The sequence below is a fragment of the Scardinius erythrophthalmus genome (assembly GCF_964197995.2).
Source record: "Scardinius erythrophthalmus genome assembly, chromosome: 7".
NCBI classification, from domain to species: Eukaryota; Metazoa; Chordata; class Actinopteri; order Cypriniformes; family Leuciscidae; genus Scardinius; species Scardinius erythrophthalmus.
The window spans coordinates 32101812-32128116 of record NC_138227.1 but is presented as its reverse complement, the minus strand read 5'-3'; the positions used below and the strand labels follow the sequence as shown (position 1 = coordinate 32128116).

At 37.5% G+C, this 26305-nt stretch overlaps 1 protein-coding gene across 1 annotated transcript; it reads right to left on the bottom strand.

The window, feature by feature from the left end:
* Window positions 1–299: 299 nt before the first annotated feature.
* LOC308693660 (capZ-interacting protein) lies at window positions 300–25604 on the bottom strand. The gene is made up of 6 exons (XM_081370741.1): window positions 25282–25604; window positions 13968–14051; window positions 13670–13744; window positions 9265–9333; window positions 7168–7371; window positions 300–1896 (listed from the first exon to the last, which is right to left on the bottom strand). Exons 1-6 carry the CDS (start codon window positions 25285–25287, stop codon window positions 1468–1470), a joined length of 867 nt encoding a protein of 288 aa, XP_081226867.1. The 5' UTR covers window positions 25288–25604; the 3' UTR covers window positions 300–1467.
* Between the last annotated feature and the right edge of the window lie 701 nt (window positions 25605–26305).

Below are 26305 nucleotides of genomic sequence, written 5' to 3'. Positions count from 1 at the left end.
GTTTTCACATGTCTTGTGCCCAATCACAATTGCCATTTTGATATGTAATATTTCAATGGAAAATCTATTTATATTTAAGAGATTTGTTTGGGATTTTTACCTTTCATTGCATTGGAAAAAAAAGCCATTCTGCAAAATAACTCGAGTTCCACTGAAGAAAAGAAGTTGTCAATGTGGTGAGTAAATGACAATTTTCAAGAACTATGGAAAAAGAGCAAATGTAATTGATTAAGATTAACATTTACAAACCGTTAACCCTAAATTACAGCTGTATGTAATAAAGGAAAGCATCTGGTAAGTGTAAATAAAGCTCTTTATTCAGTCTTATACGGATAATAAAAGATAATTGCAGTACAGTAGCGTTGCAGTCACAGTGATACATCTCAGGCTTTTTCATTTAAAAATACAATATTTTTTGCATAGCAATGGAGACTGCAGGTAAATTTGGCTTTTGCAATATCTCTGTCACTATTTTGTTTGTATTTAGCTTGTTTACCGTGCTCGCAAGATTTAACAAAAAACTTCAATAACCATCAGAAAGTAAAAGTGCAGTTAGTGGCTTCTGATTTTGCAACTTCAACTACACATAAATCTCCATGAACCCTCCAGCCAAACCAATGTCGGCAAACCCAAACACTCAAAATGATTGACAGGTACAGTACGTTTCTGATTGGTTAGTTTTCTTACTGGCCAAAAAAGTGCAGGCCGGCCCTGTTTTTTTGCTATTTACAGAGCCTAGGCCTGTCACAGAGGCATGTGAGATATTTTAAAACACTTATTTCAGTCCTAAACTAAATAACATGATCATTCACATAGGCTAAAGGCTCGAAAAGTGCTTTCAAAATGGAGAATGCTCTCCAAAACTGAAAGCATTCTCATTTTCTGAGCAGCAAATAAGAATCCATCATAAGTTTACCTGAAAGCATAAGAAAGCAATAAAATCGAGGCATATGAATTACCCTAGAGTATAAATAAAAACTCAAATCCAATCTGACCTCTTGAGAAAACATAATTATTTTGCATTTTGGCAGATTGGTGGCAAATTGATATGAATAATACAATGTGATTCGTATGAAAATACGTTTCAGAAAAAAGTAAGCATGTAGGTCCATCCTAAACCTATAACCCACAGTGAGGAGTAAACAGATCATACAAAAACTTACAAATTAGATTGTACAAATTCACCGCCAACTCGCCAAAATGTAAAATGCCATGAGGATGAATTGATAACATCCTTTTGTGTGATATTTGCTTTAGCAATATTAAGTCCCCAAATCCACAATCCTAAAAGAGAAGAATTCAATCCTTGCATTCAGACAGAGTCCATCTTCATCCATCCTGGAGTCTGTTTTTTAGAAACTCCGTTAATTCGTCTGTCGTCTGGAATAACTTTCCCACAATTCTAGTTTGCTAAAGCAATGCTTATCTTGCAAAATAATCCATTTTGATGAGCTTTGGCCTATACGTCTATTCTGAGATGTTCTCTACATCCAGCACTTCCTTGTCCTCTTTGACCTCTGCCCTGTCCTCTTCTGTCTCTTCCTTCTCTTCCTCTTGGGCCCGTTTACAGTCACAAGGTTCAGATCCTCCCTCAGTTACTTCTTCCACTTTTCCTGTATGGTTTACTTCAGTCCACTCATTTTCTTGGGATACATCTTTGTACTCTGTCCTGTCTTTTTCCTGCTGTGGGTCATTGGTGGGTTGAGCAGAGTCTGTTTTATCTGCTATATTCTCCTGCAAAGGCCCACCAATCAGTTCCCCTTCATCCCCATTCTGAAGTTGAGTATCTGGTTGAAACGGAGAATCATATCCTTCATTCACCTTTGCCTCGTCACATGCTGACTTCCTGTGTTGCCTTGTGGGCAGCCGGCGCTTGAAAGACAGCCTAGCTCGACTCTGTGGAGTGGATACACAAAATCAGACTAGCCGAGTACAAGTTGATTCCATACACAAGATAAAATAAACTACATACATGCAACTGTTGTTCCAAAACTTAGTTAGCTGCCATAATACAGAACCTAATAAAATAATCACTTTGCGTTGGCTGCAACTCCATGTGCCACACAAATAGCCCCAATTGATTCCAGCACTTTGGCATTAGCATTTTGCTAAGCTAACAAAACAATACTCTGAAATGAAGGCTGTAACCAAATATTTATGATTACCAGGACTGAATGTATTGAGTCATTCATTGCAAAAATAAACGCCCAGTAATCTGAAATTTAGACGGTGAGGTTTGCTGTGATAATGGCCCTTGAAAAAGTTATCAATTTTTAATTACACTGAACTATTTTTATCAATACTGTTCAGTACTAAGTGAAATAAAACCAAATTTATTATCAGCATTCTTCTCTACCTATCTTCTTCACCTATCATTTGCAGACAGAGCTGTCGTGTTGCTCTTCACTGACAGGACTCACATTGGATTATATTAGATTTTAAGGACACGTACACAACAAAAACAGGATTTAGTAGTTTTATGTTAAACCTGGACTCAGAGTAACCATTGACAACCTACAGTAAGCTATGTAGAATGCAATCCTAGCATACTGGACAAAGCAATGAACACTACATCAGGGGTGTTTATAGCCATAAGAAAACTGAACCATAAACAAATTCAGACCTTTTTGCAAACCTGTTGGTCAGATATGATCAAAAGTGAGATTTATTTGCAAATCTGGCATCATTCATTCTGATTCTGATAGAAAACAGGCATAACATGATCGCTGAAATATAAGGGATATACAGGATCTCCACATTTCTGTATTGTATAATAATCGTAATTTTTTTACTTGGTTTGGCGAATTTAAGGGAGCATTCCATTTTAGAATTTTGCAAACATTATTGAGACATTATTTTTTAATGTTGTATGAACGTTCTGAAAAAGTAGTTACATTTAAAAAAATATTACTAAAACTAAAACGTTTCAGGTTTTTTTTTTTCATGAAAAATGTATAAAAATGATTTTGTGCTAACGTTTTGAGAACATTGTTAAAGACCAGATAACTTTGAACAAACATTTTATTAACGTTACTGGAAGAACTTTTGTTAATAACTGAAAGAACCTTGACAACGTTAGCCAAAGTCCTGAGAATGTTCCCTGTTGGCTGGAATACTGCCTATTTCACTTTAAGGGTCACTGTGATTTTGCCAAGACATGTTTTGTTGATCCTGAAACAACATTCCTGTCTGAAAATGTAGTTGTAACCCTACCCCTACCCCTACCCCTTAATCTAACCCTACCCATAACTTCTCCCTAAAATCAAAGGGAAATTATATGTGAATGACACTGATGAAGAAGCACATAATCCTGGTTGCAAGCCTAAACTTGACATAAACTGTAAACTTGTCTCTCAAATCTGATTGGTTGATTGGAATGTTGTTCCAGGATCAACAAAGATGTTGATCCAGGAACATGTTATACTTGGGGAAATCAAGAACAGTACATGATGCAGTATGAAATACGCAATGATAAACATTTTAGAATGTCAAAGAAAAGCTTAAATTCGCAGTTGATATTACTACCAATTCTTTTGTCACTCTGAAATTGTAAGGTAAAGTTGAGGCCAAATGCATTATGGGATATAGTTTTCAATGCATAACCATACAGCATAGTTCAGGAGCTAAATACTCCGTTAACAGAGTACAAACGACACCTATCATGGCTGGCTTCTGCTGTGAATGCTCTTAGGAGAGGTACAGATGGTGAGAGGCCTGATTGGATTACAGTTCTCAAACCCTGTTATGTCCTCGGGCAGTGCATGGAAAGTCTCTATTGGCTTACTCAGAGCTTAAGCACACAATACTGGCTTCACGCAAAGGGGCGTGCACCTTTGTGCTGATATCATCAGATCTCGTTCTGCACACATCACAGATTCTCTGAGAAACAGCAAGACTGTAAAAGGTTACTGCTGAACTTTCAAGAGATCAGATTTTGCCATTACATTAGTTTGCAACAAATACAGGTTTTCAATGACCAGTTAAACTTAATCACCCACGGTCATAAACTGTATTATGTGATTACAGCCTTGCAAAGTACCAGTTATTATTTACTGATGCTATCCTAATCCTGTCACAGCGTGTTTGTTATTCATATACTTATAATTTAAATAGTGATGGGGAAAAATTAGATGGGAGAAAAACTTTGTTTTTGAGAAAAAATGATTGTGTTCCTTTGAGAAAATTTTTATTCTCTTGCAAAAGTTTTGAGTTCCCCCATGAAACTTTGCATTCTCTCTCAAAAGTATTGCGTTACCCCAAGAAAATTTTTATTCTTTCGCCACAGTATTGCATTTCCCCATGAAACTTTGGGTTCTCTCGAAAAAAGTTTTGCGTTTCCCCATAAAACAAATGTGTATCTTGTGTTCCCCCATGAAACTTAGCATTATCTCACAAAAGTATTGCATTCTCCCTAAAAAATGTATATTCTCTCGCAAAAGTATTGCATACCCCCATGAAACTTTACGTTTTCTCACAAAAGTTTTGTGTTCCCCATTAAAACTTAGCATTCTCTCACAAAAGTATTGCATTACCCCATGAAACTTTCCGTTCTCTCACAAAAGTATTGCGTTCCCCCATGAACCTTTGCATTCTCTCACAAAAGTATTGCGTTTCCCCCATGAACATTTGCGTTCTCTCACAAAAGTATTGCGTTTCCCCCATTAACCTTTGTATTCTCTCACAAAAGTATTGCGTTTCCCCCATGAACCTTTGCGTTCTCTCACAAAAGTATTGCGTTCCCCCCATTAACCTTTGCGCCCTCTCACAAAAGTATTGCGTTTCCCCCATGAACATTTGCGTTCTCTCACAAAAGTATTGCGTTCCCCCTTGAACCTTTGCGTTCTCTCACAAAAGTATTGCGTTCCCCCATGAACCTTTGCGTTCTCTCACAAAAGTATTACGTTTCCCCCATGAAACTTTCCGTTCTCTCACAAAAGTATTGCGTTTCCCCCATGAACCTTTGCGTTCTCTCGCAAAAGTATTGCGTTTCCCCCCATGAACCTTTGCGTTCTCTCACAAAAGTATTGCGTTTCCCCCATGAAACTTTCCGTTCTCTCACAAAAGTATTGCGTTTCCCCCATGAACCTTTGCGTTCTCTCACAAAAGTATTGCGTTTCCCCCATGAAACTTTCCGTTCTCTCACAAAAGTATTGCGTCCCCCCATGAACCTTTGCGTTCTCTCACAAAAGTATTGCGTTCCCCCCATGAACCTTTGCGTTCTCTCACAAAAGTATTGCGTTCCCCCTTGAACCTTTGCGTTCTCTCACAAAAGTATTGCGTTCCCCCATGAACCTTTGCGTTCTCTCACAAAAGTATTGCGTTTCCCCCATGAAACTTTCCGTTCTCTCACAAAAGTATTGCGTTCCCCCTTGAACCTTTGCGTTCTCTCACAAAAGTATTGCGTTCCCCCATGAACCTTTGCGTTCTCTCACAAAAGTATTGCGTTTCCCCCATGAAACTTTCCGTTCTCTCACAAAAGTATTGCGTTTCCCCCATGAAACTTTCCGTTCTCTCACAAAAGTATTGCGTTCCCCCTTGAACCTTTGCGTTCTCTCACAAAAGTATTGCGTTCCCCCATGAACCTTTGCGTTCTCTCACAAAAGTATTGCGTTTCCCCCCATGAAACTTTCCGTTCTCTCACAAAAGTATTGCGTTTCCCCCATGAAACTTTCCGTTCTCTCACAAAAGTATTGCGTTTCCCCCATGAAACTTTCCGTTCTCTCACAAAAGTATTGCGTCCCCCCATGAACCTTTGCGTTTTCTCACTAAAGTATTGCGTCCCCCCATGAACCTTTGCGTTCTCTCACAAAAGTATTGCGTTCCCCCATTAACCTTTGCGTTTTTCTCACTAAAGTATTGCGTTCCCCCATTAACCTTTGCGTTTTCTAACTAAAGTATTGCGTACCCCCATGAACCTTTGCGTTCTCTCGCAAAAGTTTTGCGTTTCCCCATAAAACAAATGTGTGTTTTGCGTTCCCCCATGAAACTTAGCATTATCTTCAAAAATATTGCGTTCCCCCAAGAAAATTTGTGTTCTCTCGCAAAAGTATTGCGTTCCCCCATGAACCTTTGCGTTCTCTCACAAAAGTATTGCGTTCCCCCATGAACCTTTGCGTTCTCTCACGAAGTATTGCGTTCCCCCATGAACCTTTGCGTTCTCTCACAAAAGTATTGCGTTCCCCCATTAACCTTTGCGTTTTCTCACTAAAGTATTGCGTACCCCCATGAACCTTTGCGTTCTCTCGCAAAAGTTTTGCGTTTCCCCATAAAACAAATGTGTGTTTTGCGTTCCCCCATGAAACTTAGCATTATCTTCAAAAATATTGCGTTCCCCCAAGAAAATTTGTGTTCTCTCGCAAAAGTATTGCGTTCCCCCATGAACCTTTGCGTTCTCTCACAAAAGTATTGCGTTCCCCCATGAACCTTTGCGTTCTCTCACGAAGTATTGCGTTCCCCCATGAACCTTTGCGTTCTCTCACAAAAGTATTGCGTTCCCCCATGAACCTTTGCGTTCTCTCGCAAAAGTTTTGCGTTTCCCCATAAAACAAATGTGTGTTTAGCGTTCCGCCATGAAACTTTGCGTTCTCTCACAAAAGTATTGCGTTCCCCCAAGAAAATTTGTATTCTCTCGCAAAAGTATTGCGTTTTCCCATGAAACTTTGCGTTTTCTCTCAAAAGTAATACGTTACCCCAAGAAAATTTTGAATTCAACCACAAAAGTACTGCGTTACCCCAAGAAAATGTGTATCCTCTCGCAAAAGTATTGCGTTCCGCCATGAAACTTCTCTCAAAAGTATTGCGTTCCTCCATAAAACTTTGCATTCTCTCGTAAAAGTATTACGTTACCCCAAGAAAATTTGTATTCTCTCAAAAAGTATTGCGTTAGTTTCCCCAATGAAACTTTGCATTTTCCTCCAATCTTATTATTATTATTATTTTGTCATCACATTTCCACTCTTCTGAAGTAAGGAATTTGTATCAGCCGTGGTTTAAGTAGAGTAAATATTTTGTATTGAATGCAAGTAAATGTCACTTCTTTATCTGAACCAAATCCTCGACCTGAAAGACAGGTTTGTGTCACATTGTAGGTAAGTTCCTAAACATCAATGAAGAAAACCATTTAAAATGTATTTTGTTGCATTTGAAAGTGACATTAAGCTAGTTGACCTTGTTAATGTTGGGCAGTGGAGTGCCCTCGACCGGCTGCTCAAAGCTAACCGGCGCCTCATCTTCACAGGACAGATGAATGGGCTGCAGGGTGGAGCTCACGGAGCGGCACGGACTGATGGGACAGGACGCTGTGGGTGGCTCTTTAGACTCTGGACTTTTGGGTGGGGAGAGCAGGACAGTTGGAGAGAGAGCAAGATTGGCCTGAAAGAGAGAAGAAAATAATGTTTTTAATGCTCCTGCAAAATGTTCTTTAATAGAGACGAAGTCAGTGTTTAACTGATATGGGGTTTTAAAGGTCAATATAGAGAGAGTAGAGGATGACAGAATGCAGATATAAACTTAATGCAACGTACTGATGATAAGACAACATAAAATTGTAGGGACTATATTAACAATTACCTTACTTATTAATTATGTTTGGTGGCACAAGAAACTGATGTGGTCAAGGTATGAATATTTTCATTAACTAAAACTAAAACCATAATACAAATAAACGTTAACTCAAATAAAAGATATATGTTGAAAGAAAAACTTATTTATTGTGTATATATATATTTATATATATTCACTAGGGTATATATATTATTATTTTTAAAGAATGTTTTTATTAATAAAAAAATAAGTAGTAAAAAGTAAAATTCACAAAAATTATAGAAATTAATGTCAGTGCGACAGTGTCAGAAGAATTTGGGGGGACACTTTTAAAAAATTATAAATGGCGATTAAAAGACATTCATTAGACCATTAATAGTATTATCTAAGTTCTTAAAATAATCTTCTTCTTGACTACACTGTCTTACCCATGTTTAACCTCTTTCATAGTCTACTGGACTAGTTTATATTCCCCCGATGCTGCCTAAGATAAATCAGCCTAATCTCAACAAACTAGAAAGCCGACAAAATGATCTAAATCTTAACGTTCAGGTGATTTAGGCTATTATCCATATGACTGAAGTGAACTGGATATATATACACGTCAATTAACAGCAACTTAAAACACCACAAAAAAGGCTTGATTGAGCTCTTCTTGCACTGTAAAATAAAAGAGCCTTATCCGAAATGAATATCTCCTACCTGTGCAGGAGAGAACAGGAAGAGAGAGAAACGGCAACCCTTTTGTCCCATGGCTGCCTGATGGCTGCTATAGTGAGTCTAGCTCAGCACTACACTGCACTGGATAAGCCCTTATCTCATTACAGTCCTTGTCTGAGCCAATTGGAGGAGACCGTGCAGACCCGTCCCTTTCATGAGCAGATGTATTTCACAGACCAATCACAGGTCAAACTAACTAAACACCTCTCAGGAGAGATGCTGTGTGGGGTTTAGGTGCAGGTATTGGCCTTGCAGTCCTACAGTTTAAACTCTAGGAGGCAGAAGAGTTGCATAAAAACCTTGGCTTTGTTTGCAATAATGAAAACTTCACGATATACACTGTATACCACCTACTATTCTTAAGAAAATTTGTGCAAGTGTGTCCAGTTTTCACACATTGGGAGTTTAATAAAATAATGATTTAAGGAAGATGATTAATTTGTTTAATTATATATTACTTCTAGTTTATTCTTCAAAGTAGAAAAATATACTGCACACTATATACTGCATATTACTGCATATATAGCTTCATAAATGTAACAGCAGATATAGACAAAATTCTATAATATGACTGATGATTTGTTGGTGTTAAAGTTACACAACAAATTGGCCTTTACACAAAAAGTTCACTTTAGATTCTACTAACTATAACTTTGCTACTACCTGTTAGTAGAATGTCTAAAGTGGACCATCGAAATAAAGTGTTACCAAAAAAATGATATGAAAAGACTCCCATTAATGATGCATATGCACCTTAAAATACACTGAAAATGCAAACAATTCCCAGCATACATGCAGGTTGCTTTAAACTATTTCAGTAAATAGCTTTATGATGCAACAGATTTCCTGTTTCCTGAATGAAAGATGACTTCGGAAATGATACATGAAATTGAAAGGCAGCCTCAAAATGCTGCTAGGATGGCATCTTTCAAATGCAAATCATAAACTTGTGCTGAAACTAAGATCTTGTATGAAATGGATAATCAAGCAGATAGATCTCACCTGAAGTTTTTCTATGAGGGGTGAACTCTTTAACTTCATCTTGGGAGGATGAGGAGAGTTAGACGACTTCTGTACCAGAAAAGTCAGTTATTCAAAAGACATATTGAAGAAGACCATTTTACATTCACTATAAAACTGCCATAAAGGTAGAGTATAACAAGGTGTGTTAACATTAATCAATTGCTAAGAGGCCGTTTACACGGCACCGTTTTCAACTAAAAACAGAAACTTTTTAATGCGTTTTGGCCGTTCATTCACATGAAAATTGCATTTTGGGGCCTGAATACACAAACTTTTGAAAACTGGTTTCAAAGTGCAAGTTTTTGAAAACAATACCTAGCGATGGGGACGAGACCGCCTATAGAGCTAGTAAGTCCCGCCCCATCCGTAAAACCCCGCTGGACCTCAAAGTTGAAAAACCGTCAATGCAAGTGAATGGGAGAAAATAATTATTTTCTGGTCCCGTTTGAATTGTGCCATGAATGTGAACATATGTTGATAACTTTTCATGTTACGAGTTTGACAGTATATGGTATGATTCTTCAGCTAGAAGTTGTGGAAAAGACATAACGAGAAAGACTACATGTCGCCTATGTGACGTCACCCCATAAAGTTGACTTAGGGGGAGAGTGGGGTGAGTTGTGCCAGTTTTTACTCAAAGTGACTTTAAAGTGAGGCCATGACAGTAATGCCTTCAACTTAAGGATGTACATATATTTCAGGATGTGGTGCATCCCTGAGAACAATAACTTTGGATCTGAAATAAATTGTTTCAGAAATATAGCTCTTGGAAAAAAAGTGGTCTCATGGCACAACTTGCCCCTGGTGCGGGGGAAGTTGTGCCTTTGGGGGAGTACATTGGGGGTAATTTGTGCCAGTGATTTCTGAAGTAAAACAGAACATTTTAATGTTATGAACCATAATGCTATCTGAAAGCAAGATAAATTCAATACAAAATTACTAATTTAAGGTTTATTTAGATATTGTCACCCTGGAATACCATAGCATGTGTTTTTCCTACTATGGTAAATTGCATAGGGATTTTGTATTGAACATAACTCTGGATCACAGTGTCACAGAGACAAGGGGGCGGGCTCATTTTACTCAGACGACCAGTCAGTCTATCAGGATCATTGTGAAGCTATCAAGCTATGCCCTAGCAACCATTTAGAGCACCATAGCAACACAATATATGATATTTGTGAATCATTTCAGGCAAAAAGGCTTTGGCAATAGATGCCTGTTGACATAGCGCTGTCTGTCAATTATGTAACATATAAGAATAAAGTGACTAGGCTAATTTCTAAACATCCTATTGTGACATAGGCCACTTAAAAACGGAATAAAACTTCTCTTTAATAACATAGTGCAAACTCAAAACTGAAATCAGTGTTAGCTAAATTAAACAAATAGCAGGCAGGCCTAAGTCAAACAATGATGAGGCATGCCCATCTCCTCACTTCTCAAGATTATCCCCTGTGAGTATGTAGGTCTAGGTGGTCTGGATCTGGCACAACTTAACCCAGGCCCTTTGGCACAAATCACCCCAGACCCACAAGTTTGAAAAACTAGCATGATCCATCAGTTAAGAGCTAACATCATGCTAACTGTATAGACTCATTGTGTAGCCTACTAAAGCACTAAAACATGTGTGAAAAGTTTTCAAACTTGTCTATAATTGTTCAGACACTACAATCAAAAAACCTTAATCATAGAAATTTTACTTTGAAAGGGAAAAAACATTTTTTTGCACTAAAATATGCTTAACTCTCATGCCATGTATCTCCCTTCTTTGGAGGACGAGTAAAAGTGATTGCTTTTCAAAATTATGTGGTCATATGACCAATTTCTTCTACGGTTTTCCAGAAACAAGGGTGGAACGACTTCCCCCCTGGCACAAATCACCCCACTCTCCTCCTACCCGTGGTTTTCACCAACCTCAACGATTTTGTCCTCTCCCTGAAAGAAGACGGTGAAGTGCACCAAAGACACAGCCATGTTTAGCGGGATCCGTGAGCTAGTGTCCGTGTGCGAGTGGTGTTGACGTTTCAAACGCGTCGAGAGTTGTAGGTCATAAAGTGCTCTCACACAAAGTCTAACCGTATCAAACTTCTACCCGCTAAATTGAAGCATTCTTTACACGAAAAGTTATATAAAAAATTCACAGACAACAAATGTTCACATTCATGGCACAATTGAAACGGGACCAGAAAATAATTATTTTCTCCCATTCACTTGCATTGACGGTTTTTCAACTTTGAGGTCCAGCGGGGTTTTGCGGAAGGGGCGGGACTTACCAGCTCTATGGCGAGTCCAAGTCATGACCGAGTCTTTGAAGGGTCGAGACCGAGTCCGTTGGTTTTCAAATACAGTCGAGTCCGAGTCCAGACCGAGTCTTTGAGGAAGCAAGTCCGAGTCGAGGCCGAGTCTTTAGGAGTCGAGATCAAGACCAAGATGATTTAATATCATCCCAGGTAATAATCAACAGTTAGGCCTACAGACTAGATTGGGAATTGTTTTGAGGAGCAGTCTAAATGTCTTAATATGGACTATTTTTCTAGTGGTGTGTATTCTAGTGGACTAGTGATGGGGACGAGACCGCCTATGCCAAGTCCGAGTCAAGACCGAGTCTTTGAAGGGTCGTGTCCAAGTCAAGATCGAGTCTTTAATGGAACAAGTCCGAGACGAGTCCGAGAATGCAGAAATCGATCTCGAGACCGGTCTCAGACTCGACATCACTACCATTATCATCTCTTTGTAAACTGCAAAAATGCAAATTTGTGAAAACGGTATCAGAGAATGTCTAATATGGCGAGAAGTTTCACTCTCAGTACAGTTCCGGCTTCTGAACTGGTTGCAGTTCCTCTCTGATTCCATATGAGGGCGCTCACAGGACGAGTGCAGAATGAATGGAGGTCTATGGCGCTGTACCAATAAAAATCCACTTTTCTCAGGATATAATTTTTTGTCTAGTAATTTGAATGTTGTATTCGAAAGGAGATGCAAATAAATTACACATTGCTGGGTGTTAGATTTTTTAGAGTCACTTATTTGCTTTAAAAAGTCTTTTGAAGTGTCAATGACGTCATACACGTACGCCCAGAGATACTGCTTAACGGCAATCCTTCACTCACTCTGGTGCGTTCGCGCTCTGCACTTTCTTTTCACTCGAGGCATCGACAACAGGTAAACAGCTGACACAGGTAAACACACGTGCTAGAAGAGTTTTTGTTTTGTTTGTTTCTGGTCCCGCTGCGGATGACACAATGCCATCAAGCGGTATCTCTGGTCGTAATCAGTCCTTCGCTGACCAATCAGCGTTCATTAGCAGAATGCTAGCGTGTTATGGGCAACAACAACTCAACCTGTAAGAAATCGAAAGGACATAAGTACTCGTTCATTCAGCTTTCGACCTATAACCCATGTTGAACTTGCAAAATCTACAATCAAATCTGAGATTTATCAACGGCAATCGGGTGAAAGAGACACATTTAGCCGTCTAGCCCCATTGACTCCCATTCATTTTGCACTCATGGCGATCGCCCCCAGTGGAACTCTGGTGGAACTACAACCACAATTCGGTACAATAGAGCTTAATAGGGAGTGGGCAGGCTCTCCGTAGACAGGCTCTGGTAACGTCATGCGCATTACTTTTGTTTAGTCTACAGGTGAGCAGTGTTTCTTTACAAAATGATATCTCCAACTACTGGCATGGCAGCAGAATACAGTGTTTTTAGCCGCTTTTCCAGATCCGCGTGAATGGGGATCGTGAATGCAAAAACACAAAGGAAAAACTTTCCTGTTTTTACTACATCATTTTCGTGTAATTGTACCCTAATATCTAACTCAGTAAACTTAGGGTACATTTACATGACAATGACTTACTAAAGACGGAAACGTTTTTCCTTTGCATTTTTGAAAAGATTCGCAACAACGTTGCAAAAATGATCCTCGTTCACACGGATCTGTGAAAACAACTAAAAACTCTGTATTATTCATGCCAGGCCAGTAGATGGCGATGTCACTGTGTAAAGAAACACTACGTGCCTTTAGAATGAACACGTAATACGCATGCGAATGATGACACCGTTTTCACAAATTCACATTTTTGTAGTTTACAAGGAGACGATAATGGTAATTTTCAAAAGTTTGCGTTTTCAGGCCCCCAAAACGCAACTTTCGTGTAAATGAACGGCCAAAACACATACAAAGTTTTCCGTTTTTACTTGAAAATTGTCATGTAAACATCCCCTTAAAACTGAAGTTCTGTTCTGTATTAATAATTAAAAATTTTACTGAGAAAAAAAATCAACTATATTTATCTATAATTCATATACTGCCAGTCTGGCATGAAAAAAAATCAACTTTCCTGAGAGTCGATATGTCAGTAAAGTCACATGCGCACCTTTTCTTGTTCATGTTCTTCATCTTTTTGGTTGTTTATCACCAGAGAACATGGGAGTCTCCTCGTAGATTTCACCTGCAATTCAGTAACATAAGCTATATAATACACGATGACTGCTAGAAAGTCTAGATTATGACATTTCAGTGGCACACATTGTTGTTTCTGAACCTTTCCTCAATGTTTATTTTGGCCAAATTTTGTAATATTCGCATTATGAACATATGAATAAAAACTAATTTAATTTTGTTTAGGAACAACCAATAAGAGACCAACAGAAAGACGTCAGATGTTCCACTACCTCCATGTTTCCTGGAATTGGCAGTGCATGACCTTTGAGTCTTCCAGCCAGCTGAGCCACGGACGGCTTGACTGGAGCTTCCTCCTGCAAACAGAGAAGCAGACAGTTTGTTGGATGTTCTTCTCTGATGTCCAGTATCATGATCTCACTTTATTGACACAGAATCCCACAGGGCCTGTAGTGAAGCTCAGACCACCAAACACAAGCGAGGAAGCTTGCGGGGGGAAGGCACACACCCTGCTGCTCATTTTACACACGGCTCCATTACATAAGACAAGCATGATGCAATAATGGCCTCTAAATTCAGCATGTGCTTGTTTTTACTAGACATGTTTTCTTACTTAACAGCAACTGGAAAATGAAAGGCCTTTCAAAAGTTAGAAATGGTGACGTCAGAAGCACATAGACGGGGTGTGGTGGAGAGAAGGGCGATGTTTGGCAGAAAACACTTTACCGCTCTATTTCTGCAGAATGTAGGCTATTCAGTATAGTTTCTGAAAGCACAATTAGATGTGCTTTCTATTATTTAATCAGATTATTCTCAATATTTAACCAGACTCATCATTTAATCAGAGATTTGAGAATCCAAATGTGAGAAATATAGTCAAAATGATGAGAAATAAAGCATCAACTGTGATATAGTCACAAATTGGCAAATACAAAGTCTTAATTGTAAGATATAAAGCCACAATTATGAGGGAAAAAAATGATGCAACTGTGAGATATTAAGTTGCAGTTATGAGAAAAGCTGCTAATGTGAGATATAAAGTCATAATTAGGAGATACACATTTGTAATTTTGAGATAAGTCGCAACTGAGACATAAAGTTGCAGATTGTGATAAAGTCACAATTGTGAGAAATTCAGGAATTACAGGGAAATAGTCTTTAATACTTAAATCCAATAGGTACCGTAAAACTCAAGAGAAAGATAGCACAATCATGAATAACACCAACGATAATGGACAAAGAACTGAATGAACTGAAGGTATATACTGTATATACACAAGATAAACCCAAATACAAACAGGTGTGCTCTAATTGCCATGACAACCCAGGAACAATCGGGAACACAGAACAAAGGAAACAGAAAACAAAGAGAAACATACTAAAAGTCTTAAAAAATAAAACAGTAAACTAAGCATAACTGTGACAGAAATATAGTCGAAATTGTGAGATACGAAGTCATAATTAGACGAAAAAAGTTGCAATTATGACAAAAAAAGTCTCAATTGTGAGATTGTCTGCAATTGAGAGAGTCACAAATATATATACACACATACTGTATAAACAAAAACTTATTTATAGATGCGATTAATCACGATTAATCAATTTGACAGCACTAATATATATATATATATATATATATATATATATATACACACACACACACATATATATATATATAATTGCAATTGTATGATTAAGTTGCAATTATGAGAAAGAAGTCACGATTGTGAGATATAAAGTTGCAATTATCAGACATTTAAAGTCACAATTTTGAGAGCTACATTTTTAATTGACAGATATAAAGTCGCAATAATGAGAAACGTTGTGAGATATAAAGTGGCAATTTTTATTTTAGGTGGAAACAGGCATCTATACATAATTTCTCTGTATGGTCTATTGAAAAATCCATATCGTTAACCTCTAGCCTACATATTGCTTTTGGTAATGTTTATTTTTACACTATGCATACTGTAATATACTTTTTTAATACACTGTACTTTGTAATGTTGCTTGTATTGCATTCTGGACAAAGCAGCTGTTTGCATCAAAGAACAAATACGGTTTAGTTTATCAGCAACACAGCTGACCAGCATCACACTTACAGCCTGGGGGAGTCTATATCTTTCTCATCACGAGGAACATATCAGTGTTTCAATGAAAAATGAAGTACATTTTTCCATAAAACCCTCAGTCAGAGTATGCTTTAAAGCCTCAAACACGAGTGTAAGCACTAGTTCTTCTAATTGCACACCTTTCTTTTTCTCTCAATGTGCCTCTGCCAGGCTTTGCAAACAGAAACGTGTCTCTCCCACAACATTCTTCTCAAATCTCCCAAATACAAACACTTTCCACATTTTAATAACACTTTGTTTAATTAGCACGTTGACCCCACTCACTTTGCTTCCTCCAGCTACAAAAACACACACTCTCACTTAATATCACACACTTTCTGAACACCACGGCAAACATTAGTGCTTACACACACAGAAAGAAGACGTGTTTCCCCCCCGATCCACTTCCCTACATTTCCTGCAGTTCCTTTCCTTCACCCATGATAAGCAGAATTCCCCTGAGACCACCCAGCCCTTGACTCATTATTTTGGCGCCCATGATTGTTAACTCTTTCCTGTCCCTCGAAAACAAAGCTACTGTAAAAAGGGTAAACTTCACAACGAGGACAAAAGAGTCAAGAATTAGTCTGATGCTTTTTTCATAAACCACCCATGTTGGTTTTAATGGAAACTTCAACTTATTTTCATCACGAAATACAAAAAATAAAAGAGGTCATTTTTATCTCGTAATTCAGACTTTGTCGCAATTGTGAGTTTATATCTCGCAATTCAGACTGTAGAATTCACAATTGCAAGTTTTTTGTTTTTTGAGAAAAAAAGTTTCAAATTCTGAGGGAAAAAAGTCTGAATTGCGAGATGTGGTGGAAACAAGCATCCATATGTTGTTTTGTAAAAAGGACTGGAGAAAGAACCTTATAAGAAACAAACACCACAATGGAGATCTCTGGAATAATTTATAGGAAAAAATAGTATAGTAAAAATTCACAGTAAAAATAATTCTCTCATTTATTTATATTGGTAAAAAATACATATATATACATATATATTATTATTATAATTAAATGAGATGTGTAGCATAAGGAATGTACATGAACTTATTATAGTCAAGTCGATTTTGTCAAAACATTCAGTTCCAATTAAAAGAGTAAAATGTGTTGAACAAAACAAGACACACAAAGTATGAGCAGTAAATCAGTAAGCCGGAGATGATTTGAATCCTATGTTTGGATAAGTCTGTAGGATGGGTGGGAATTATGGGCTCATTTTGGGAGTGGGAGTACAGAAAGCTCTATTTTAGGCTGCTGTGGCCTGAGAAATAAACCACAGACCGGCTCATGAAGGTCTGGGTCAGTGATCATCCAGCAAATCCGTGTCAGTCGAGAAAGATCTTGTGCAGTTTGTGGAATGAGAAGCACTGGAAATACACACTGTGTATACACATGAATACAATACTGTAACTTTAATGTATTGGACATTTTATGGAAACATTATGGAAACCTTTAGGCCTGCAGCTTTATTTGCTTATTAACATAACTCTATACAGACAATAAAGTGATTTCTGGCTTATAATAGTGTGTTTTGTAGTGAGTGTTTTGTTTGTTTGTTTTTTTAAATTATGACCATAAAGTCTAAAACCATTTTAACCAATAATTAGATATTGAATGAGGATGAGTAACTGATGACACATTTTTAATTATTAGGCATGTTAATATATTATATTATTAATTATATTATATTTAATTAATTATATTACAATTAATTATATTTATATTATTATGTTTATTTGAAACCATAAATATGTGCAAGTTAAAATGTATAATTTGTATAATTACAAAATATAAATAAATGTATAATTAATTTGAATTTTTTAACTAATTTGAGCGTTTTTAACCTACTTAAGTAGGACATGAGTTGTACATCTTTAAGTATACTGGGACTACATATAGAATGCAGAAACCCTTGTTATTAGCGACACATATACTTTCAACGAACATCCAGACGGCATTCACGTTGCTGAGAACGATGTTTAGATGAATATGTAAATATGTGATGCACGCTTTCCTCTCAATAACAAAATAAACACACATCAACAATGACGGCAGTGAGAAAACAGCAGTTAGGAAAGCATCTGATCGTAGCGATACAAGCACAAGCTTTGCAATTGACCAGCATCAGGTTGACAGATGAGGTCATTAAAATTACTCTCTTATTATGATAGTTTGATTATAAAGTATATTTGAGGCTATAGACTATATAGATATGTCTGTAAGACTATAGTGTGAATTAATGGCTTTGCATGACACATTACAGTACAGTACAGAATGGCTCTTTCATTATAATCCTGAACATTGTATAAGCATTCGTTTCACGTGTCACTGAACGGAAGAGAGGCTCTCGGATCTTCTCAGTTCTCGCACATGCGTCGTGGCGCTCTCGTGAACTCACGTAGGAGGCCCACACAGAAGAAAATGAATTGTTGAATAAAGTTGTTATTTTTGTTGTTTTTTTTGCACACAAAAAGTATTCTCGTCGCTTGATAAACTTAAGGTTGAGCCACTCACTTGGACTATTTTAACAATGTCTTTACCAACTTTTCTGGGCCGGCAGAAGCAATTACCTAGCAGACTATGAAAGAGTGAGCCAGCTCTCAGATTTCATCAAAAATATCTTAATTTGTGTTCCGAAGATGAACGAAAGTCTTACGAGGTTGGAACAACATGAGGGTGAGTAATTACTGACAGATTTTTCATTTTTGGGTGAACTAACCCTTTAATCTTTGTTAATGTTAGTTAATAAAAATACAGCTGTTCATTGTTTGTTCATGTTAGTTCACAGTGGGTTAACTAATGTTAACAAATACAACCTTTGATTTGAATAATGTATTAGTAAATGTTGAAATTAATATTAACTAAGATTAATAAATGCTTTAGAAGTATTGTTCCTTCTAAGTTCATGTTAACCACTAAGTCTCCCACAGGACTGCCCTACTTGAGCAGATGTTTCTCTGATTGGCAAAAAAAAGTAACCAAATCACAATCAAAAAATGATCCAACAACAAAACCACTGCAGGGACAGCTGAAACTACTGCTCCAGAGCACCAGACACAACATCAGTCATATCTCAGATTATCATCTTCCTTTGGAAGGGCGTAAATTAGCGCAAGAGGAAACCACAGAAAAAAAAACTAAATTGCCTATGGTTTTGTGAAATACCCAGACAATGCATTACAATTTACACTATAAACAGTGAATTATCATGATTTATTACAGCTATAAACCACTACAGGCAATGGATTACAGTGATTTTTCCACTTTTTTTCTTTATCTAAAGGTTTAGCTAGTAAGCAATGTCCAAACTTCCACTAAGATGAATGTGAATGCTAAATGGACACTTTACAGGTTTGCCAGACCTGTTTGAAAAGTACCATGGTAGACTATTTGACTCACCATCGGATACCATGGTACCACCACAGTACTGTTTGTAAGACTTTAAATCATGCGCTAGAAAATGTTACAGCTGACCTCATGGTACACTATGATGTCCTGCACAGTGGAGCGCTCATAAAAAGAGTCTTTGTCGAAGAGTGAACACTATTAGTAGACACATGATGCACATAATGCCATTTTCTTTAATCCATGCTTTCTGGACGCACACCTCTGAGAGTTCAGCCAAGGTTCAAACCCATTGGGGTCATGAGGATATACACTATATATGAGGTAAAAGGGAAATATGGACCATATACACAAAAAACCCTGAAAAAATGGTGTTTAAATGAGGTAAAGAGAAGAGAATGGATTTTACATAATTCATAAGTAATCTGGACTGATTCCCTCTGGTTGAGTGGTCTAAGTGGGCTAAGACTCGAGTAATATGGTCATTTCATGTCTTGTTACTACGAGAACAGACATGTAAGTCTCCCTCTCAGCCATTCCAGGAAAACATGAGTGTTTGAATTTTACATCATCGTAAGATCAGACTTTTCCACTGCCTTTGCCGGCCTTTCAGGCACACAGCTTGTGTTTTTACAAAGGCCCTCTGTGTGTTACATCACTCAAAGCAATGGGATAAACAGCTACCACATCATGAGGCCTGACAGGAGGGAACATAACGGCATTGACAAGGTGTACAACAGGAATTAATACCAATGTTTGACAGCAAAGACAAGTTGTATAATACTAAAGATAAGCTGGACAGAATGTTTATTCTTTATTTATTACATATCTACAGCTTCAAAAACGTTTTTTTTAATTCAAAGCTGAAGTTTTGAGCCCTTATTATGCTATTTAAAGGCTCCTACTTTTGTTTCAGAGGTTTCCTACAATAGGTTTACATGCATCCTAGGTCAAAAAACACTTTAGTTTTCTCATAATATACATTGGAGCATCACCTCTTTTCGTACAGTACCTAAAACGGCTTGATAAAGGATTCGTTCTCTCTAAACCCCTCCCTTCTGAAAGCCTACTCTGCTCTGATTGGTCAGATGCCCCAGTCTGTTGTGATTGGTACATCATGTGTCGGAAACAAAACGCCTGTTACCATAACTGAATATCAGCTCCGGAACGATGGCATCGGTTTTACCGTAATAATTAGTCCTCATTCTTTTGAAGTGGATTTGTTTTCGCAGCGCAGAACACAGTGTCTTCTAGACTTTTCAACAACACAAGCCAAACTCTTCCAGGCTTCAATGTGTTGACTTCACAAGAATTAACAGGTCATTACACTTTTGTGTTCCACTGAAGAGAGAAATTCATACAGATTTGGAATGGCATGTGGAATAATAGGAGTAAATGTTACAGACTGTAAAAATTATTGTAATTTAAACTGTAAAAGACTGCTACGGTAAAAACCTGTTACTTGGTTAATGGTAAGTTCACTAAATATAAACTGTGAAAAACTGTAATAAATCTAATGAGTTTATTAACGTTATATCAGTTAATGAAATACACAATTTTTACTGTAAATTTAAGTTCAATCTGTAAAACCATTTTTTACGGTAAAGGTTTAGCAACCGCAGATGCTGTTTTTTTTACCATAAGAAAGCTTCTTTTTTAATATACATTTTTTCATTAACAGTTTCTTTAAACTTCCATCCATCTATATTTGTAGCAAATAACAGGTGCTCTTATGATTAATTGCATTTGAGGCAGTGTACACTCTGTAACTGTGGCAGCTTCCAATAGCACTGTAATATTGTTGGCTTACTAAATATTACTTAATATAACATGTGGCCCACATATTTGGCAAACCCAGCCTACTTTATTACATCTTCAGTTACACTGAGTTCACTTTCCTTCTTCCACAACATGAAGATCCAACTGCACTCAAGCGGAGGGGACTCCCCGTTCTCTAAGCGTAATGGCATGTGGGATTTTCCTTATCTTTCTCACATGGTCTTGCTTTCCGCAGTGCTGTGACTCTGTGAAGCTCTTCTTTTCTCTTTACATTAATCTACTAGCTTGTGTAGTTGTGCTAAAGAGCTTTCCCTCATGGAAATGAACCTGCCATGTGTTTCCCCTCTCAGTCATCCTTCACTCTTTCTCTTCCTCTCACTCATCAATGTAAACTTTCCAGGCATTTAAAATGAACACGCTGATGCTTTCATTGTACACTAGTAGCACACAACTAAGGTTTAGACACCCCTTCTTGTTCATTATGAACAATTTCTACATTATAGAATAATAGTAACAATGGAATCACAGACAGAAGAATTCTGTAACCAAAATATGCATCTGTGATGCTTTTTAACCCTCTGATGCATGACTACAGAGGACAGAATCACTCATGTTGTATCCAAACCATTATTACTTTTGACCCTTACCCATAATTCAACTGACTGTCCTTTTAGTCATTTTATTTTTAACGACTTCAATTCAACATGGCAATATTTAAATTCCAATAGGCAGATTTAACAGTTTTAAACGGGCCATATGATGCTATTGTAAAAGTTCATTATTTTGGTTAAACAGAATAGGTTACCATGCTCTATTGTCCATGTTAACAAACAATTTAAAAAAACTAGTAATACAATTTTTGTTTGTCTTGATGTAAGTAATCAACTCAGTAATTTTCATGGTGATACCTAAAGGTTAAAAAATTTACCCTATTCTCGTGAGAAAAATAATGAATAGGCATATTAATACGCTGATTTCACGCAGCCGCCATTTTGAAATCGAAAGCGAGGCTCCGGTGGGAAAAACCCCGGAAGTAAAGATAAACAACAATGCCTTTGGACTACCAACCTGAAGCTGCTGCCGCGATTTACACTTTTGGATGTTAATATCCAATATAGGATATGTATATAGTTCATTCCTGCTTCTTTTTTTACTTTCTGAATTATATAAAAAAATATTTTATTTATAAATGAATTTCACTATATATAGTCTAAAGTATGAAAGAAATGTATGTACAGTTTTAGAATTGACACAACATCAATAAACACAACAATACGCCATCGCATTCACGACTCTCCTGTGATTAAAGGCGACACTTCCGGTTTTCTTCCCACCGGAGCCTCGCTTTCGATTTCAAAATAACGGCTGCGTGAAATCAGCGTATAGGCTATATTTGGGTCTTTTTTGAAACTTTCCCCTAATGGGATTCTTCGGGACTTTTTTTCCTTACTCAGGACATATTGAGGATACAAAATCAGTTGAGTTTGCTTCTGTTGCAATTTGTTCAACTTTTTTTCATAAAATGACTGGACTATGATTGGCTAGCTAACCTAATGTGCTGTGATTGGCCATACATTTCAAGCATGTGTCCGTAAATGTAACGCCCCTTACCATAATTGCAAGCTTAAGATTCCAAGGCTTTTCTAAACACAAACAGTTAAAGTATAATTTTAACAGCTCCAGGGTTTTCATTAAAACTACAGATTATACTTCTGCATTTTTATATCCCCGCCCAGGTACAGTCGGATCAGCAGAGGGTTATTAACAGAACAGTGTTTGTAAGGGCAGGTTTATCACTTAAAATTGTATTATACTTTATCTAATCTTTAAACAGCATCATGATGAAAGTGGAACACAATGGCAACAGCTTTCTTACCTAAACGCAACAGTGTTTTACTTCGGGTGGAACTGACAGAACGGCAGATTTGTTCAGTTTTCCCCCTTTCCATTTGACCTAAAACACTGTGTTCGTGGTCATCTAGTTTGAAATGTTGACTATAAACACAGAGGTTTTTCAGATTGTCTGTTGCGCCGTTCTCTCCATGTTTACAACACTATGCAGCCTTTAGCCGCTGCCTACAACACACTGGATCCTTCACTGGAAACCGAAAGTAACTCACTCCCGCTAAGCGTTTACTCTTTGAATTCTTGCACCGGGAACAATTCAAGTCAACACCATTATGACTAAATGTTTGCTAAGAAGTATTTCCTACTAAAGCAAGGTAGTATTTGACTAGTAAGTGAATCCATAGCAGACTGGTGGGAGTGGCCTTGGACGGCAGCATGCCCAGTGCATTATGGGTGTTGAAGTTTTCCTACCTATTTGGCAAAAGGGAAGGAACAGCATTTTTCTTTTTTGTCTAGTCAAGTAGCACCTGTTTTTTTTTTAATCGCTTATATTGTATAGTATATAGTATATGTAGCCAAGTTTAATTGATATATCATTTTGCCAGTGGTTAAGTCCTGATTATAATGTCATCGGTTTTACTGTATCAGCTAGAGTCTCAGTCAGATTCTGAAAGTGCGGATGACCAAGCCAATCGATTAGAACCAACTTCACAAGCATGACTTGAGCAGAAGATTTCACAGTGGTAAACACACAGCGTCTCCACAACATGGTGGCAACGCTTCAATTCACTGAAGTCTCGCATATTTCACATTGAAAAGCGTAAACGTTTGCGCAAGTTATATCTGGACTTCAATCTATGCGTTTAATGGAAACATGACTGAAGCCTGTTGTATTTAATTTTGCATGAGTGGTGTGTGAGTCACCAGCCAAAAATGTAATAAGATTTGCGTGAAGCGCTCTAATCGACATACACTGGCCTAAAAGCATGGTAATGAGAGAGAAGCCAGAGCTTTAAACTCTGGACCTTCATGAATTATGGACCAAGCTATAGTTTTCTCTGATAACATGTGTTCTGTTCTAATGATGTCTGATATTAGGGAAAAACCTGGCTTTCTGATATCCAAAAAGATCATTAAGAGCCTGAAGAAATGAAAACAATAGCCTATCTGTTAAAGTAGGAAACAGGCATTTTCAATTGAAGAAAATGTTAAGTGACGTTAGAAGTAGACGTTAAGTGAAGAAAATTGTCAAACTGAAAAGGTTCCATGCCTAAATAATATAAAATACTCAATTCCTGTGTTTCCTATGCAAAACAATGAATTACGTGAATTATTAATCAATTGCGGTATAAATAAACTTTGCATGTGTGGGTAGGCCTAGGTAAGCTACCACAAAAAAAGCAAAAAAAAAACCAAAGGTTCAAACCAAATCTACGCCCTTGTATTATGTCATTTAAATATTCATGATAGATAGGTTAAACATTATTGGAGAAGTTACTTGACATTTGTTGGCTGCTCTTTCTGTCCGCTCAATCTGTTTTTGTTTTTTTGATACAGAACAGGCAAATATGTTTAAGAAACTAATTCCAGTCCTATAAGCAAAAGCCTTTAGATAGGTTTTTAGGATCATGATTAGAAACATTTTGATGGTAGTACAGACATGTACTTTCTGTGGAAAAGCATACCTCCCCTTTTCACATCCCTTTTAAGATGAACTCCCAAGAAAAGAGTTGAATGCTCTTTGATTACACTTGCAGAAGTAACAACCCGAGCACCACACGCCACGTGAGGAACTTTAATGCCTGTGGCTAAGAGGAAAATCAAAGCTCATGCTTTTTCACACAGACAGAGGAAGATATTCTGCAGACGGCCCTTCCTTCCTCACTTTGTGGTAATTTGGGGTTAAAACAGTCTGAGCAGTCATTTTACCAGCACGTGTCTGTTAGTTTATCTGCAAGTCACTTTAGCCACTAACTGAGATTTAAGGTTAAACACATTTTGGAGGACATCTGGGTCCAAATGAAAGGATTACAGTACCAGGGCTAACCTAAACACACAAACTTTCTTTCATTTCCTATAAATATGTTTTTTTAGTTTCGTCAGAGGGAGTCTTATCAATTTAAGCAGCAACCCTTAAACTGCATAACTATTAAACATTATTGCAACAAGGCTTGACGGGTCATTAGAGCACATTCATGCAGTTTGAAATATCATAATACATAGGCTATTACAGTCTACAGGCATATGATTATTATTACTATTCATAATAGTGTTGCTAGGAAGTTAAATGAATGCTTAGATGTCAATACAAACACACGTGACAGACATTTGATTTAATTTCTTACTGTTATTAAGCCAACTGGAGTATCAGCTGGGTTCATGCTACATATAGGCTGCTAGTATTCATATTATGTCTTGCGCAGTTAAAAAAAAAAAAAAAAATCAAGACCCAGGGGCAAAAAGTAATAGATAGGCTACATAAAACAAAATCATACCTCCATCCTCAAACACGTTTATCCGCGTTGATCTTCTGTATCCAAGCGGAGTGTGGAGATGCGTCTCTCTGCTCTCCAGTCTGACAGCAGCTTCACTTCACTTTCTGTGTCTTTAGTCAGCAACACCCAGATCTGCGAACGCTTCAAAACGCAAACGACAAAGGAAGAGAAACTGTGTGGCGTCGAGAGCGCAAAAGCGCTGCGTAACTTCGTCTGATCGCGATTGCCTAACTTTTCTCACTCATATCAAACTGAAAGACAAAGTGTTATGAGTCATGACCAATTCGGCTGTGTACAACCCCTTGTGTCCTGCCTATCAGCCTAGTCGGTATTTTGGCCATTTGAATTTATGGTTTTATATTGATGCATTTGAGCATCAGGCGCGTTGGACATCGGAATTGAGAGTTTTGAATTTGATGCTTAAGCGCGATGTCTCATTAAAAATAAGCTACTGTAAGAAGAAGATTTCCAAAATGCGAATAAAAAAGTATGATGTGGATATTTTTATTCGGTAGGCTGCACTTACAGTAGGCTAAATAGCCCAATATTTAGCCTATTCCACAGAGTTTAAGTGAAATGGCTAAATAAATCACACAGGCATATAACGCGTAGGTTAGGCTATACTGCCAGTCTAATTTGAAAAAGATGAGATAGCTATAAGTGTAAGCCTTTATAAATCAATCAAAATGTTAATAATGCAGTGTTGCTATTAGCGAGCTCTTTTCTAAGAAACCATTTTAGCTAGTTTTGTGACCATTCTTAAAGTCCCCCTGTAGTCAATAATTGTATTCCTTAAAACTTATCTTTGATCACTGAAATTATGTATTTAAAAAAAAAAATCTTGCCTTAAAATAGCTTGAATGTAACTCTACACCCTTGTCTCATTTAGTTGGCAACACTGTTCTATGAATATGCAAATGAGCCCCGCCTCCACTCACTCACACCAGATCAGAGATCCACACATTGACGATCACATGTTGACCTGATTGGTTACAAGGTAGTTTGTGACGTCAGAAACACCAGC

Excerpts from the sequence above, each read along its gene's own strand:
- LOC308693660 (XM_081370741.1), bottom strand. Across the intron at positions 13,745-13,967 it reads CAATTCCAGGAAACATGGAG|GTGAAATCTACGAGGAGACT; the intron begins GTAGTGGAACAT and ends ACTGAATTGCAG. Across the intron at positions 9,334-13,669 it reads AAGAACATGAACAAGAAAAG|AAGTCGTCTAACTCTCCTCA; the intron begins GTGCGCATGTGA and ends TTTCTGGTACAG.